Raw genomic sequence first — 12,922 nt, 5'->3', positions numbered from 1 at the left:
TCGTATTCGGGAGGACGACAGTTCAATCCCGCTTCCGGTCTTCCTGATTTAGGTTTCCCGTGATTTCCCTAAATCGCTCCAGGCAAATGCCGGGATTGTTCCTTTGAAAGGGCATGGCCGACTTCCTTCCCCGTCCTTCCCTAATCCGATGAGACCGATGACCTCACTGTCTGGCCACCTTCCCCAAACAACCCAACCCAACTGTGCAGCCTTAGCTTCTGGAATAGTAGTTGAACTTCAGGATCTGATGCCTGAGCCAATTTGTACAAAGTTGACTTCTCGTCATTAAATGTCTATGTTCCTGTCACCGATCATTATCGGGGCTCTGCGTTCTCCTTGTTCTCTTCTTAGTATTTCCCTCAATGCACTATAAATTGTTGATGGTGGCGATGAGTAAAATCTCCTCCTGTGGTTGTATCGAAAGTACGATACAATTATATTCCTTATCAAACTATTTCACTGCTCGGCGTTAAAGAGCACGAAGGTCACACACGTGTAACACAAAATGTAAAATCAGCGGCAGTGGAGCACCAAGAAGAATGTGACCAATTATTCAAAATGACAGTCACAATAGCATTATTTATTTTGCCGCCAAGCGGTTTCAACCTGCGATGGGGTCATCTTCAGGGCAATTTACACAATTTGGTCGCCCGCTGGTAAATTGCCTTGAAGATACCCCATGGCGAGTTGAAACCGGTTGGCGGCAAAATAAATAATGCGATTGTGACTGTCATTTTGAATAATTGATTATAAGTAAACGAATCGCTGTTATCTCCACACAACTATGTTGTCTAAAAATAGAATGTGACCAGGCTATGTTATTTAAGAACCTAACGCGGTATAGGTAGAGAAAGCAATATTTACAGAAGGAACGTCAGAGAGGCTGTCGAAATATCGAAGAATAAGTACAGTTTCAATACGGATAACAACAGCAGACTTCCTTTTTCCTGGCTACGCGCTGTCAGTTAAGTAAATATCAAGTCACGACAAGCGAGGAACATGAGCAGCTACCAGGAAACAACTGAGGTGACACAACAAGGATAATAATTTGGATTCCTCCTCACCCCCCTCCCCACCCTGTTATCGGCTTTCAGAATTTGTCCAATGACGACGGTCTACCTATAGCAGCCGTAAGATTTGTACCTACTAACTCCGCTTCCCCGAAAAAGCACGGGAAAATAGCCTTCTGCAAGTGAATGCGACGATGTCTTTCGACATCTCCTAGCTTCTCCACCCCTACATTCTACATATCCTTTGATATCCTCCTACCTTCCGCATCTCGCATCTATACCATCTCAACCACTTACCACACCACCTCCTCTTCCTAGAGCACCTTCGAATCTGATACATTAGCCGCGAAAGCGAGTCTAGGCACCCAGTATCGCACTCCAAGTACCCTGCTGCCCCACTACATCCAAATTACATTTCCCTTGCATCTACATACCTTAAGAATCGACTCCTACCGGAAATCATTCACATTATCATCGGTGATTATATTTTAATAGTAATATGGCAGCATTAATAAAGTTTGAAAAACAAAATGAAGTCCAGCGAAGCGTTCTTTTAGAAACATCATTTATTATAACATGATTTTGTAAAAATCGTAACATTTTCCACGAAAGAATTTTTAAAAAATCCTCATTTCTCTACATAAACATCAACAAGAATTATGCATCACCCCCCTCCCTCCTGTTTGTCTAAATTCGTGGCACAGAAAACAAAAATTGGCTCCGAGGGATGCCTATATATTCATTTGAAGTGTGTCCAGATCACCAAATCAAAGAAAAATTTCTCTTACAATAAAGTCTCTGTTTTACTTGAATAGTTTTTCACAGCACTGCTGCGCGCCTTCATACGTGGCGGAACGCACCCTTGTTCGGATGCAGACTTGAATCCCTTTTCTCACACTATCGATGAGGTCGTCACGTCACCCCTGATCCAAACTGTCCCACTCTTCAAAGGCCATTCTGCGTAGGTTGCGCAGTACGTGGTATCTGTGAAAGTCCACAAACTGGTAGTTCCAATCGGTCTCAAGCATATTCGGTAGGGGGAACAGACAGGGCACTCCATTAGGGCGATCCCAACCACGCGAGTTATCATCCACCAAAATTATGTCACGAAAATGTTGGTGACATGGCCCCACTATCGGTTGCAGACTCTTGTTCCTGTACGGCAGTGCACTAAAATTGTCCTCAAAAACTAAGAGCTGTACAGTGGCACCCCGAGAACATCACTCCATCACCATCGTGTTGCACATGTGGGGCACAGTGTTTGGTGCTTCCGATACTTTCGGGTTGTCACCTAAACACGTTGTCTGCGATTATCAGGGTACAAACCGATCTGAGTTCCATCCATAAACAACAGCCGACGCCAATCGTGGGGCGTCCATTCGGCATGATTTCTTGCCCATCTGCAACGGAGTTCAATGTGTTACGTACGAAGTGGTGCTCACCGCTGTTATCGGGATTAGAGATTTGCGTCATGTAACCACCTGCTAACAATTTGATGCGATGCATATAACATCATTGTAATAAAACACAGGCAATGTCAATTTTTACCTGTTACAAACAGCATGGCGAATTCAGTACCTAAAAGCGACATCTATAATTACGCAGTGTGTTCGACAGGTCCTACTACAGGTTTTAGGGGCTGTAGAACATACCCAGAAGATAAAATTTTGATAAAGAGCCCATAGCCAGAATTGTCTGGTTTGGGCGTAAAATAAGGCTGAAGATGGTTTCACTTTCAGTTCTTCCTTCTCACGCTCCGCATACAGCGGAGACAATGTGCTCTGACCTGTGCGCCCACAAGAGCCAATGGCATGGACAGTGTTTCTAGTACAATCGTGGTAGGGTTCTCTTCTGCGAGACGAAGGAAGTCCTTTTGAAAGTCAAGAATGCGGCGCCAAGAATGCACCACAATCATTGTTCCCAGTGAAACTTCTTTATTTAAATGAGTGTGTCTGCACTTAAATTGCAGAATGAAATTGAATGCAGGTGTCACTTTTCTAGTCTTTATCCTTACAACACTGACCTACTGACTTTGCCCTGGCAAACAGAACTCAAACTTTTCGTATTCATTAATTATTCTTAATATACAACGGTAACTCAATCCGACTGCTACCAAATTAACTCAAAAGAATGGCCCTAACTAAAAAGAAATCCTAACAATAACCTATACATTTCATTAAGCACTTACCTCACAAAAATGGTTCTAAATGGTTCAAATTGCACTGAGCACTATGCGACTTAACTTCTGAGGTCATCAGTCGCCTAGAACTTAGAACTAATTAAACTTAACTAACCTAAGGACATCACACACATCCATGTCTGAGGCAGGATTCGAACCTGAGACCGTAGCGGTCGCTCGGCTCCAGACTGTAGCGCCTAGAACCGCACGGCCACTCCGGCCGGCTCTCACAAAAATCTTCATTACGCGAACTACTGCAATACAGCGAGCGTCAATACTGCCAGCTAAATAAAAGATTCTAACTACTAAAGCCACTAACTACTAATAGGCATGTGGTTAGCAAAGAAAAGATTTTGTTGCAAACCAAATAATATACACGCCTGGAAATTGAAATAAGAACACCGTGAATTCATTGTCCCAGGAAGGGGAAACTTTATTGACACATTCCTGGGGTCAGATACATCACATGATCACACTGACAGAACCACAGGCACATAGGCACAGGCAACAGAGCATGCACAATGTCGGCACTAGTACAGTGTATATCCACCTTTCGCAGCAATGCAGGCTGCTATTCTCCCATGGAGACGATCGTAGAGATGCTGGATGTAGTCCTGTGGAACGGCTTGCCATGCCATTTCCTCCTGGCGCCTCAGTTGGACCAGCGTTCGTGCTGGACGTGCAGACCGCGTGAGACGACGCTTCATCCAGTCCCAAACATGCTCAATAGGGGACAGATCCGGAGATCTTGCTGGCCAGGGTAGTTGACTTACACCTTCTAGAGCACGTTGGGTGGCACGGGATACATGCGGACGTGCATTGTCCTGTTGGAACAGCAAGTTCCCTTGCCGGTCTAGGAATGGTAGAACGATGGGTTCGATGACGGTTTGGATGTACCGTGCACTATTCAGTGTCCCCTCGACGATCACCAGTGGTGTACGGCCAGTGTAGGAGATCGCTCCCCACACCATGATGCCGGGTGTTGGCCCTGTGTGCCTCGGTCGTATGCAGTCCTGATTGTGGCGCTCACCTGCACGGTGCCAAACACGCATACGACCATCATTGGCACCGAGGCAGAAGCGACTCTGATCGCTGAAGACGACACGTCTCCATTCGTCCCTCCATTCACGCCTGTCGCGACACCACTGGAGGCGGGCTGCACGATGTTGGGGCGTGAGCGGAAGACGGCCTAACGGTGTGCGGGACCGTAGCCCAGCTTCATGGAGACGGTTGCGAATGGTCCTCGCCGATACCCCAGGAGCAACGGTGTCCCTAATTTGCTGGGAAGTGGCGGTGCGGTCCCCTACGGCACTGCGTATGATGCTACGGTCTTGGCGTGCATCCGTGCGTCGCTGCGGTCCGGTCCCAGGTCGACGGGCACGTGCACCTTCCGCCGACCACTGGCGACAACATCGATGTACTGTGGAGACCTCACGCCCCACGTGTTGAGCAATTCGGCGGTACGTCCACCCGGCCTCCCGCATGCCCACTATACGCCCTCGCTCAAAGTCCGTCAACTGCACATACGGTTCACGTCCACGCTGTCGCGGCATGCTACCAGTGTTAAAGACTGCGATGGAGCTCCGTATGCCACGGCAAACTGGCTGACACTGACGGCGGCGGAGCACAAATGCTGCGCAGCTAGCGCCATTCGACGGCCAACACCGCGGTTCCTGGTGTGTCCGCTGTGCCGTGCGTGTGATCATTGCTTGTACAGCCCTCTCGCAGTGTCCGGAGGAAGTATGGTGGGTCTGACACACCGGTGTCAATGTGTTATTTTTTCCATTTCCAGGAGTGTATTTTTTTACCTTGATAATGTGACATCAGACACGAATATAAATCGTCATTGGCATCTAGTACAAACGTATACAATCATGAATAATATTCAGTCTCCAAGTCGAACATGTACAGATCGTTAGCCTAAGCTAACGCTTCGGATCTCCGTGAATGCTAACTTCTCACATCTGACATCTATCACTGCTGGCTGTTCACATCCAACTGCCCAACAGTACTTCCATCACTGCTGGCGACTAACTTCCAACTGCCCAACACTACAGGCGATTAACTTCCAACAACGAGTTCAACCAGCCACAGAGTCTCTTACAAAGAAAGCGCAGTCAGAGATCCAATGCAAAGCGCTACACAGCGCTGCCAACACAGAAGAAGCCCACTCACACCAGTTGCGAACGCGCTGGCTTCTTGCACTCGGATGAAAATTATATGTCATGCCCTTCTTATAACGGGGACCGACGACCGCGCTATCCTCTAAGTGCATACCGTGAAACGGGAGATCTGAAAGTGGACTCATCTGCAGATGTATTTTATATGCAAACGGTACCCCTCCCGACATGTGCTCTTTCCCAGAACATCATGCACCAGGTGCCTGCGCCACTCCTAGAAGTCTGTAATAGGAATTCTGAAACCGCCTTTATAACAATAAGATGTTACATGTAAGTTTAATATCTTTTCCCGCATATGTTTAAAAAAATGGTTCAAATGGCTCTGAGCACTATGGGACTTAACTTCTGAGGTCATCAGTCCCCTAGAACTTAGAACTACTTAAACTAACCTAAGGACATCACACACATCCATGCCCGAGGAAGGATTCGAACCTGCGACCGTAGCGGTCGCGCGGTTCCAGACTGTATGGCCTAGAACCGCTCGGCCACTCCGGCCGGCTACATGTTTTCGTACTATTCATATGACGACAACTGACAAATATAAAAATTCTTGTGTGACCAGCTACCAATTGCGTCACGAGCAGCTTAACTAAACTGCCACATAAAGGAAATGGAAAGCGCTGATATGTGATCAACATGGCGGACTCAGGTTTATCAATACAGTTACTTAAGGAGATTGGATGCAAAACGATATTTCTGAAATATTTCGACAGCTCACATCACGGAGCCGTAGCAGCCGTATGCTACAGATAAACAATAATAGTACCATATCACATATTCATTTATGCTGTCATATTTCACACATTATTTTTAAAGCAGGCATCATTCTGCTCAGTCCTTACCGCATTTCACGTCTGTGGTGGGATACAAAACATGTTAACATGTTGATGGAGTCTCCCGTAGCTACTTGCTGGAACAATTTCGTATCTGTCAATTAAAACACAGTCTGCGAATGTTCTATAACATTTATACCGCGAAGCAATTTTCAGCTTGCAATGGCATCGCAAGACAATGCAGATTGCTAACAGTATTCTTTCACGATCCTGTGAAACTGAAACCGTTTCACAAGTTATATAAAGAGTTAATAACACGTATAGTTTGTGTTTCTACTGATAAATGTTTAAAGATCAAAACGCAGTGTGAACGTAGGTTTGTTTCTGCCTAAATTATGTGTGTCACCACCGAGGATTAGCCAGTTGCCCATGAGACTGGTATTATGTTACTGAACGTCTAATGTAGGAAAAGAAAAACCGTCAGGTTATGTTTATTTCGTTTTTAAGCATAGCCCTGCCATTGATATAGCCCTCTCAAGGATCGAGTTTTATGCATCACAGAAGCCAGAGCAACAGAAATGTGAACTAAAAATTGACACCCTTTTACTAGAAATAAAATGCACTTTCTGGCAGAGAAACAGAAATCTGTGCATTATAACGATCTGTACTGACAAATTACATAACACAGCTCGAGATTTATTGTGGTACTACCGCATTAACACGTTCACTGCCATCGGCGCACCAGCGCGTCCGGCCGATACTAGTGCATATGCCGTCGACGCGCCTGCGCGGCGAGACACTCAGCTGTTTCTCAGCGCCACAGTTTAGTCGGGCACAGCCATTCGGTGTGGTTCATTGCGCAGGCACTCTAAGAACGTATTGTTTTCAATTTTTGCGGGTGCGGTTCGTGTGTTTTCCCTACAGTTTTTCTCTGTTGTGGGACTGAAAATGGAAGACAATCGTGACACGGCGGGCCCTTCAGAACCTAAGAAACGTAAAACACAGGACACAAGAAACGTACAAAAACTAACGGATGCGGAATTATTACGAATATTAGAAGAAAGCGATTCGGAAACGGAACTGGCCAGTGAGGAGGACGGCGTGGAATCCAGTGAAGAGTCTGACGGAGCCGAGTTTGTTTTAGATGAGACTGTAGAAATGGCTGTGAATCCTAGCGACAGGGAAATGGCAGAAGGAGTGGTAACAAGAGATAACGCAGCTGATACAACTGTTGCGTGGGAAAGAGAGCCAGTTGGAATGATAAATTGCCCATTTATAAAAAAAGAGGGACTGCTTATTCAACCGACGGAAAACACTCCCTTAGATTATTTTCGTCTTTTGCTGACGGACGAATTTCTATTGACAGTTGTAGAAGAAACAAATCGAAACGCGATTGAATTATTCCTTTCTGCGGGAACCAAAGGACAATCACGAATAAACTGTTGGAAAGATGTGACTGTTGGCGAATTGTTAGTGTTCTTGGGAGTTTTCCTGCACATGGGAAATGTAAAGATGAGGAATTTGCAGGACTATTGGAAAAAGGACGCTTTATTCAACGTGAAAGGAATTGCCGATAGTATTTCACGAAATCGTTTTCTGCTAATACTACGTGCATTACACTTTTCTGAAAATCCAAAACAGGGCAAACCAACACCATCCGACAGGTTGTATAAAATACGTCCCGTTATCAATTTTTTCAATGAAAGGATGTGCCAAGTTTACTACCCTGGACGGGAACTGTCTCTGGACGAATCAATGATCCTTTGGCGTGGACGATTACTTTTCCGCCAATACATCAAAAACAAAAAGCACAAATATGGCATAAAGCTATATATTTTGACAACTCCCACTGGAATGGTCCTAAAATTCGCGGTATACACTGGCATGCTGGACGATTTAGGAGGAAGAGGCCATGCGCAAAAAATTGTTCTTCATTTACTAGATGAAAAGTTGAATGCTGGTCACCATGTGTACATGGACAATTACTATAACAGCTTCGCATTGGCAAAGCTGCTCCTGGATAAGAAGACCCACTGCACGGGAACTCTGAGGGCGAATAGGAAGGATACACCCAAGGAAATACAGGAAGCAAAACTACGAAAAGGTGAAGCCGTTGCCAGATTTGCGGAAGGAGTTATGATAGGTAAGTGGCGTGATAAGAGGGAGGTTTGCTACATTTCTAATGCATTTACAAATGAAATGGTTGAGGTTGAAACCAAAAGAAAGGAGAAGAAATCTAAGCCCTTGGCCATTGTAAACTACAATAAATTTATGGCGGGAGTTGATCGGCACGATCAGATGTTATCATATTACCTCTCGGAACGCAAAACCATACGCTGGTACAAGAAACTTTTTATCCACGTTGTGGAAATGATACTGACAAACGCACATGCCCTACACAATAAATATTGTGGCACAAAAATGCCCCTCCAAGAATTTAGACTCAGTATTATAAGAGCACTATTGCCACGAAAGCAGGTAGAACGGCCAGTCAGAAATCCCCAACATGTTGTGGTAAAACGAGAATCAAATGGAAAATCAAAAACACCGCGAAAAAAGTGCAGATCATGCGCCAGCCGTGGACAACGAACAGACACGATTTACGAGTGCCTAGATTGCCCAAATAAAGCAGGATATTGTTTGAATTGTTGTGTTATTCACCACCTCTAAAGGCAGATAGCACTTTCGTTGCTCATTTATTTTTCGACAGTTATGTGTCGGTACTATTCTTAAACTTTGTATTTATTTTATTTGTTTGAGAGTAATGGATAAAGCTCTAGATTGTATTTTTCTTAGATTTGACATACATTTTATTTCAGAAGTTTCTTCGAGATCTTGTGTTTGTATTTGAATGTTTCTACTATATTTTTTGTCCAATAAATATGTCGTTTGTCAGTAGGATGTTTCGTTTCATTTATGAATATAAAATGAAATTGTAGTAACCTAAACTGTCACACTAACCAGGAACAATACACTAGACGCATTGGCGCGTCCACGGCCACCCGCTACAGAATATGGCCTGATATGCCACTGACGCCTTAGTGCGCCCCAAAACAACTTTGATTCACGAGAGTAAATTTGATTGTGTACTTATAAAATAAATACATGTTATATTACTTTTAGCAATATATTTTCAGATTCTATTAAGAAAAATATTGGTTACGTGGCAAAGCAAGGCCAATTACAGTGGCAGTGAACGTGTTAACCTTAGCACGTCGCAGAGGTATCTGCGTCACTAGCTGAGATGCAGATGTGTTATCATGTAACCGCTAGCCCTCAAAATCTGGAGAATTCCACACAGAAAACAAATATAGTCAGTTGTAAAATAGCAATACTCTGTTTATTTCAATCGATGGGGTGTTAAACATTAATGTTCCTTCCTGTTTATTTCGAGCATAATGACCATATTCGTTGCTGCTTCTTTCCACCATCTGTACTGGTGGTCTAACAAGGAGTCCCGGGCAAATGTTTGACATATTTCACACAGCACCAGATCCTGCTTGCCTTTCAATCACGAATCTGCGTTCAGTGGTGCCTTAGATGCCAGTATTTCAGCCTGTAATCCAGTTTAATTCGTAAAAAAAGGCCTAGCACCTGGGTACACGTGGCTCGCAAGACGCAAATAAATCAAACGCATCCAGTTTTGAACCGTGACTTTGCACGAAATGCTGATATTTATGCCCAGATTACAATCTCAGCTTTAACAAGAGCCCTAAAGACCGGGAACTGGACATGAAAGTGTCTAGTTACGACTGTAATTTAGGCTCTTCTTTACTCACAATTCTCCGTTCAGTACTGTCTAACAAGCGAGTTCTTAATGCTGCAATCCAGCTTTATCTGTCACGAATGCCTAGCAAACCGGACCCAGGGCAAACAAGCGTTGGATGTCATCCATAAATTAACACTGTTTTGAACCGTTGACATTACTTCCGTCTGAAATGCATGTATTCCAGCTTTATCGGCCGACCGACTGGTTGCTAATGCTGCGGCTTTGTAGCCCCGCCTGGGAGGTTATCTCGTGACGGAAGACCCCGGCGACCGGCAGCGTACTGACGCAGTTTGGGTGTGGGTGACAGACATGTGTTCAGCGGCTCACATACCTGGAGCAGGAGTGTAGCGCGCGGTCGGTCCATGGCGGCGCCAGCTATCAGCAACGGCTATCAGCGCAGTTATCAGCGGCAAGCGCACGGCCCGGCAGCGGCCCGTCCAGTCAGCAGATAAACCGGCGTCTGAAGTCGATAGCTGCCCGCGACCATCAGCCGCGGTCTGGTGGCTGCGCCAGCCGCCAATCACAGCCGCCTAGGCCGCTGATAAACGCCGCCTCTACACACGCTCTGGCACGTGCTCCGCGTCGCATCTGATCGCGCTGCCTAGACCTGAACTGCTTAAGAATTGACAAGGAACCATCACACAGTGGTGACCAAAACACTGTGACCACCGCCCATCGCTCTGGGCACTTGATGCGCTAAGGAAAGTACGTAAGCGGAGCAGAAACGATACGGGCCGAAAATGCGGAAGTCCGCTGACATACGTGACCTTGTTATGGTCTGCCTCCTGGGAGGGAACATCTCGGAAACGGAGATGCTAGACTATTGTATTGTTCGCGTGCTACTGTCATATCTACGGAAAGTTTGTTGAAGGGCAGTGAAACCAAAGCAGGATAGGCGGCGATGTGGCGGATCTGTTCAAATGGTTCAAATGGCTCTGAGCACTATGGGACTTAACAGCTATGCTCATCAGTCCCCTAGAACTTAGAACTACTTAAACCTAACTAACCTAAGGACAGCACACAACACCCAGCCATCACGAGGCAGAGAAAATCCCTGACCCCGCCGGGAATCGAACCCGGGAACCCGGGCGTGGGAAGCGAGAACGCTACCGCACGACCACGAGATGCGGGCTGGCGGATCTGTAGACAGGGTATAATGCTAAGCCACAGGTGTTCGGAGCACACCGTTCGTCGCACATTGTTGAATAGCGGCTCCTCAGTACAGTCTGTTCACAAGAATGATTTCTGAGGGGGGTGCGGGAGACAATCTCCGCCCACCGACACGCACTCCCGAAAGGCGAAGGGCAGTGCAGGGAGGAACAATCCTTTCTAACGTCAAGCAGTGCTGATATTCGTGAGAGAATATAGCGTATCCCTGGCCAGCACTACCTTCTTTCAGTGACGCTGAAGATTTGACGTAGGAACTATTGATATACGTAATATGTATATACAGAGGGGTCCAAAAAAATGTATCCTCTGTTTAAAAGTCCGTAACTTGCAAACTAATTGACGGAGTTGTCTCATTTTAGGTGAAAGTCTAGCTTAAAGTCCGACTTAAAGATATCACTGTAGGTGTTCGAAATGTTCACCATTAACATCCACACACAAACGATGCCGCCGAACTGCAGCAGGAACTACTGACTACAACGTGTTCAGTTGGATATTCGCACGATGGATTCTCGAAGTTCATCCAATGTGAGTGGCTTTTGTCGATAAACGACGTCCTTTAGTGTTCCCCACAGGTAAAAGACGAGAGGTCTGGGGAACGTGGTGGATACTCCACAGCACCTCTACGGCCTATCCATCTTCCTGGTAGATTTTCGTCGAGATACGCCCTAACACGATTTTGGTAGTGGCTGGGGCACATCATGTTGAAAGTAAAATCTTCCGTCTCCATACAAGTCTCGGAATGCAGATAAAATGGATCTCTGAAGCTTGTGAAGGTACACCTCTCCGGTAACTGTGCCGTCAAAGAAGAATGGCCCAATCAAGTCCCGGTAAGACAACTACACCACACATTTACTCCTGGCAAATTCATGGCTTTGTCTACATGGACGTTCGGATTTCCGGCGGCCCTTTACATGCAATTGCGGCGATTTACTGTACCATTGAGTTTGAACTGTGTCTCATCAGACCACACAATAATCTCTGCAAACTCTTCATCGTTGTGCACTATGTTAGTAAACCACTCGCACTACTACATTCTACGATCTGGGTCGTCCTTGTTCATTGCGTGTAGCAATCGTGGGATGGAGCACTTCCACTTGGCTGTCTTCAAAATTCGCGACTCACTCCAGTTTCACGGGCACACTGTCTCACAGACTTCTGTGGTGAGCGAGTGAATTGTTGTAACACACGACGGGAGTTAGCTGGACTTGTTACTGTTACAGGTCGTCCATATCGTTGTTTGTGTACCTCTTTAACACAGCCTTCGGCTTCAAATTTGTCTCGAATGGGCTTCAAATGGCTCTGAGCACTATGGGACTTAACTTCTGAGGTCATCAGTCCCCTAAAACTTAGAACTACTTAAACCTAACTAACCTAAGGACAACATACACATCCATGCCCGATGCAGGATTCGAACCTGCGACCGTAGCGGTCGCGCGGTTCCAGACGGTAGCGCCTAGGACCGCACGGCCACCGCGGCCGGCAAAACACCCATTTCCTTGGAGGCGCAAGACAGATTTAAAGTACCTTCGCTGATTTCAGCAATAACCTCAGAAAAAAGTAGGACTCGTGAAAGAAGTGTATAAGACAGAGAAGAGTTGTACACACTAACACTACGGGTGACCACCGATAAAATGTTGGCTCTCCTGTGTTCATTATTGTCGGTTATTAGTCATTGTGCTATGTCTGTTGCTTTACAGTCGCTCTGGTTGATACTCATTTCGCCATTGCCGTTGAACCTCATTGTTTTCGTACTTAAAATACCACTTCAAAACTGACTTCCTTTCATCGAATGTGAGCCTTGCGCCAGCCATGTTTACTCGAGTAACTAGGTGCAACTAAGA

General features: G+C 45.8%; 1 protein-coding gene across 1 annotated transcript in view; it reads right to left on the bottom strand.

The window, feature by feature from the left end:
• The window catches only part of LOC126203380 (chondroadherin-like protein), a 219,421-nt gene extending 209,033 nt beyond the window's left edge, over nucleotides 1-10,388 (bottom strand). The window contains exon 1 of the mRNA XM_049937677.1: nucleotides 10,243-10,388. Within this exon, the coding sequence (XP_049793634.1) occupies nucleotides 10,243-10,275 (33 nt within the window). The 5' untranslated portion in view covers nucleotides 10,276-10,388. The remainder of the gene's footprint in view (nucleotides 1-10,242) is intronic.
• Nucleotides 10,389-12,922: the final 2,534 nt, after the last annotated feature.

This window comes from Schistocerca nitens, chromosome 9 (assembly GCF_023898315.1).
Source record: "Schistocerca nitens isolate TAMUIC-IGC-003100 chromosome 9, iqSchNite1.1, whole genome shotgun sequence".
NCBI lineage: Eukaryota > Metazoa > Arthropoda > Insecta > Orthoptera > Acrididae > Schistocerca > Schistocerca nitens.
The sequence above is the reverse complement of the archived record's forward strand: the minus strand, read 5'-3'. Positions and strand labels throughout refer to the sequence as shown.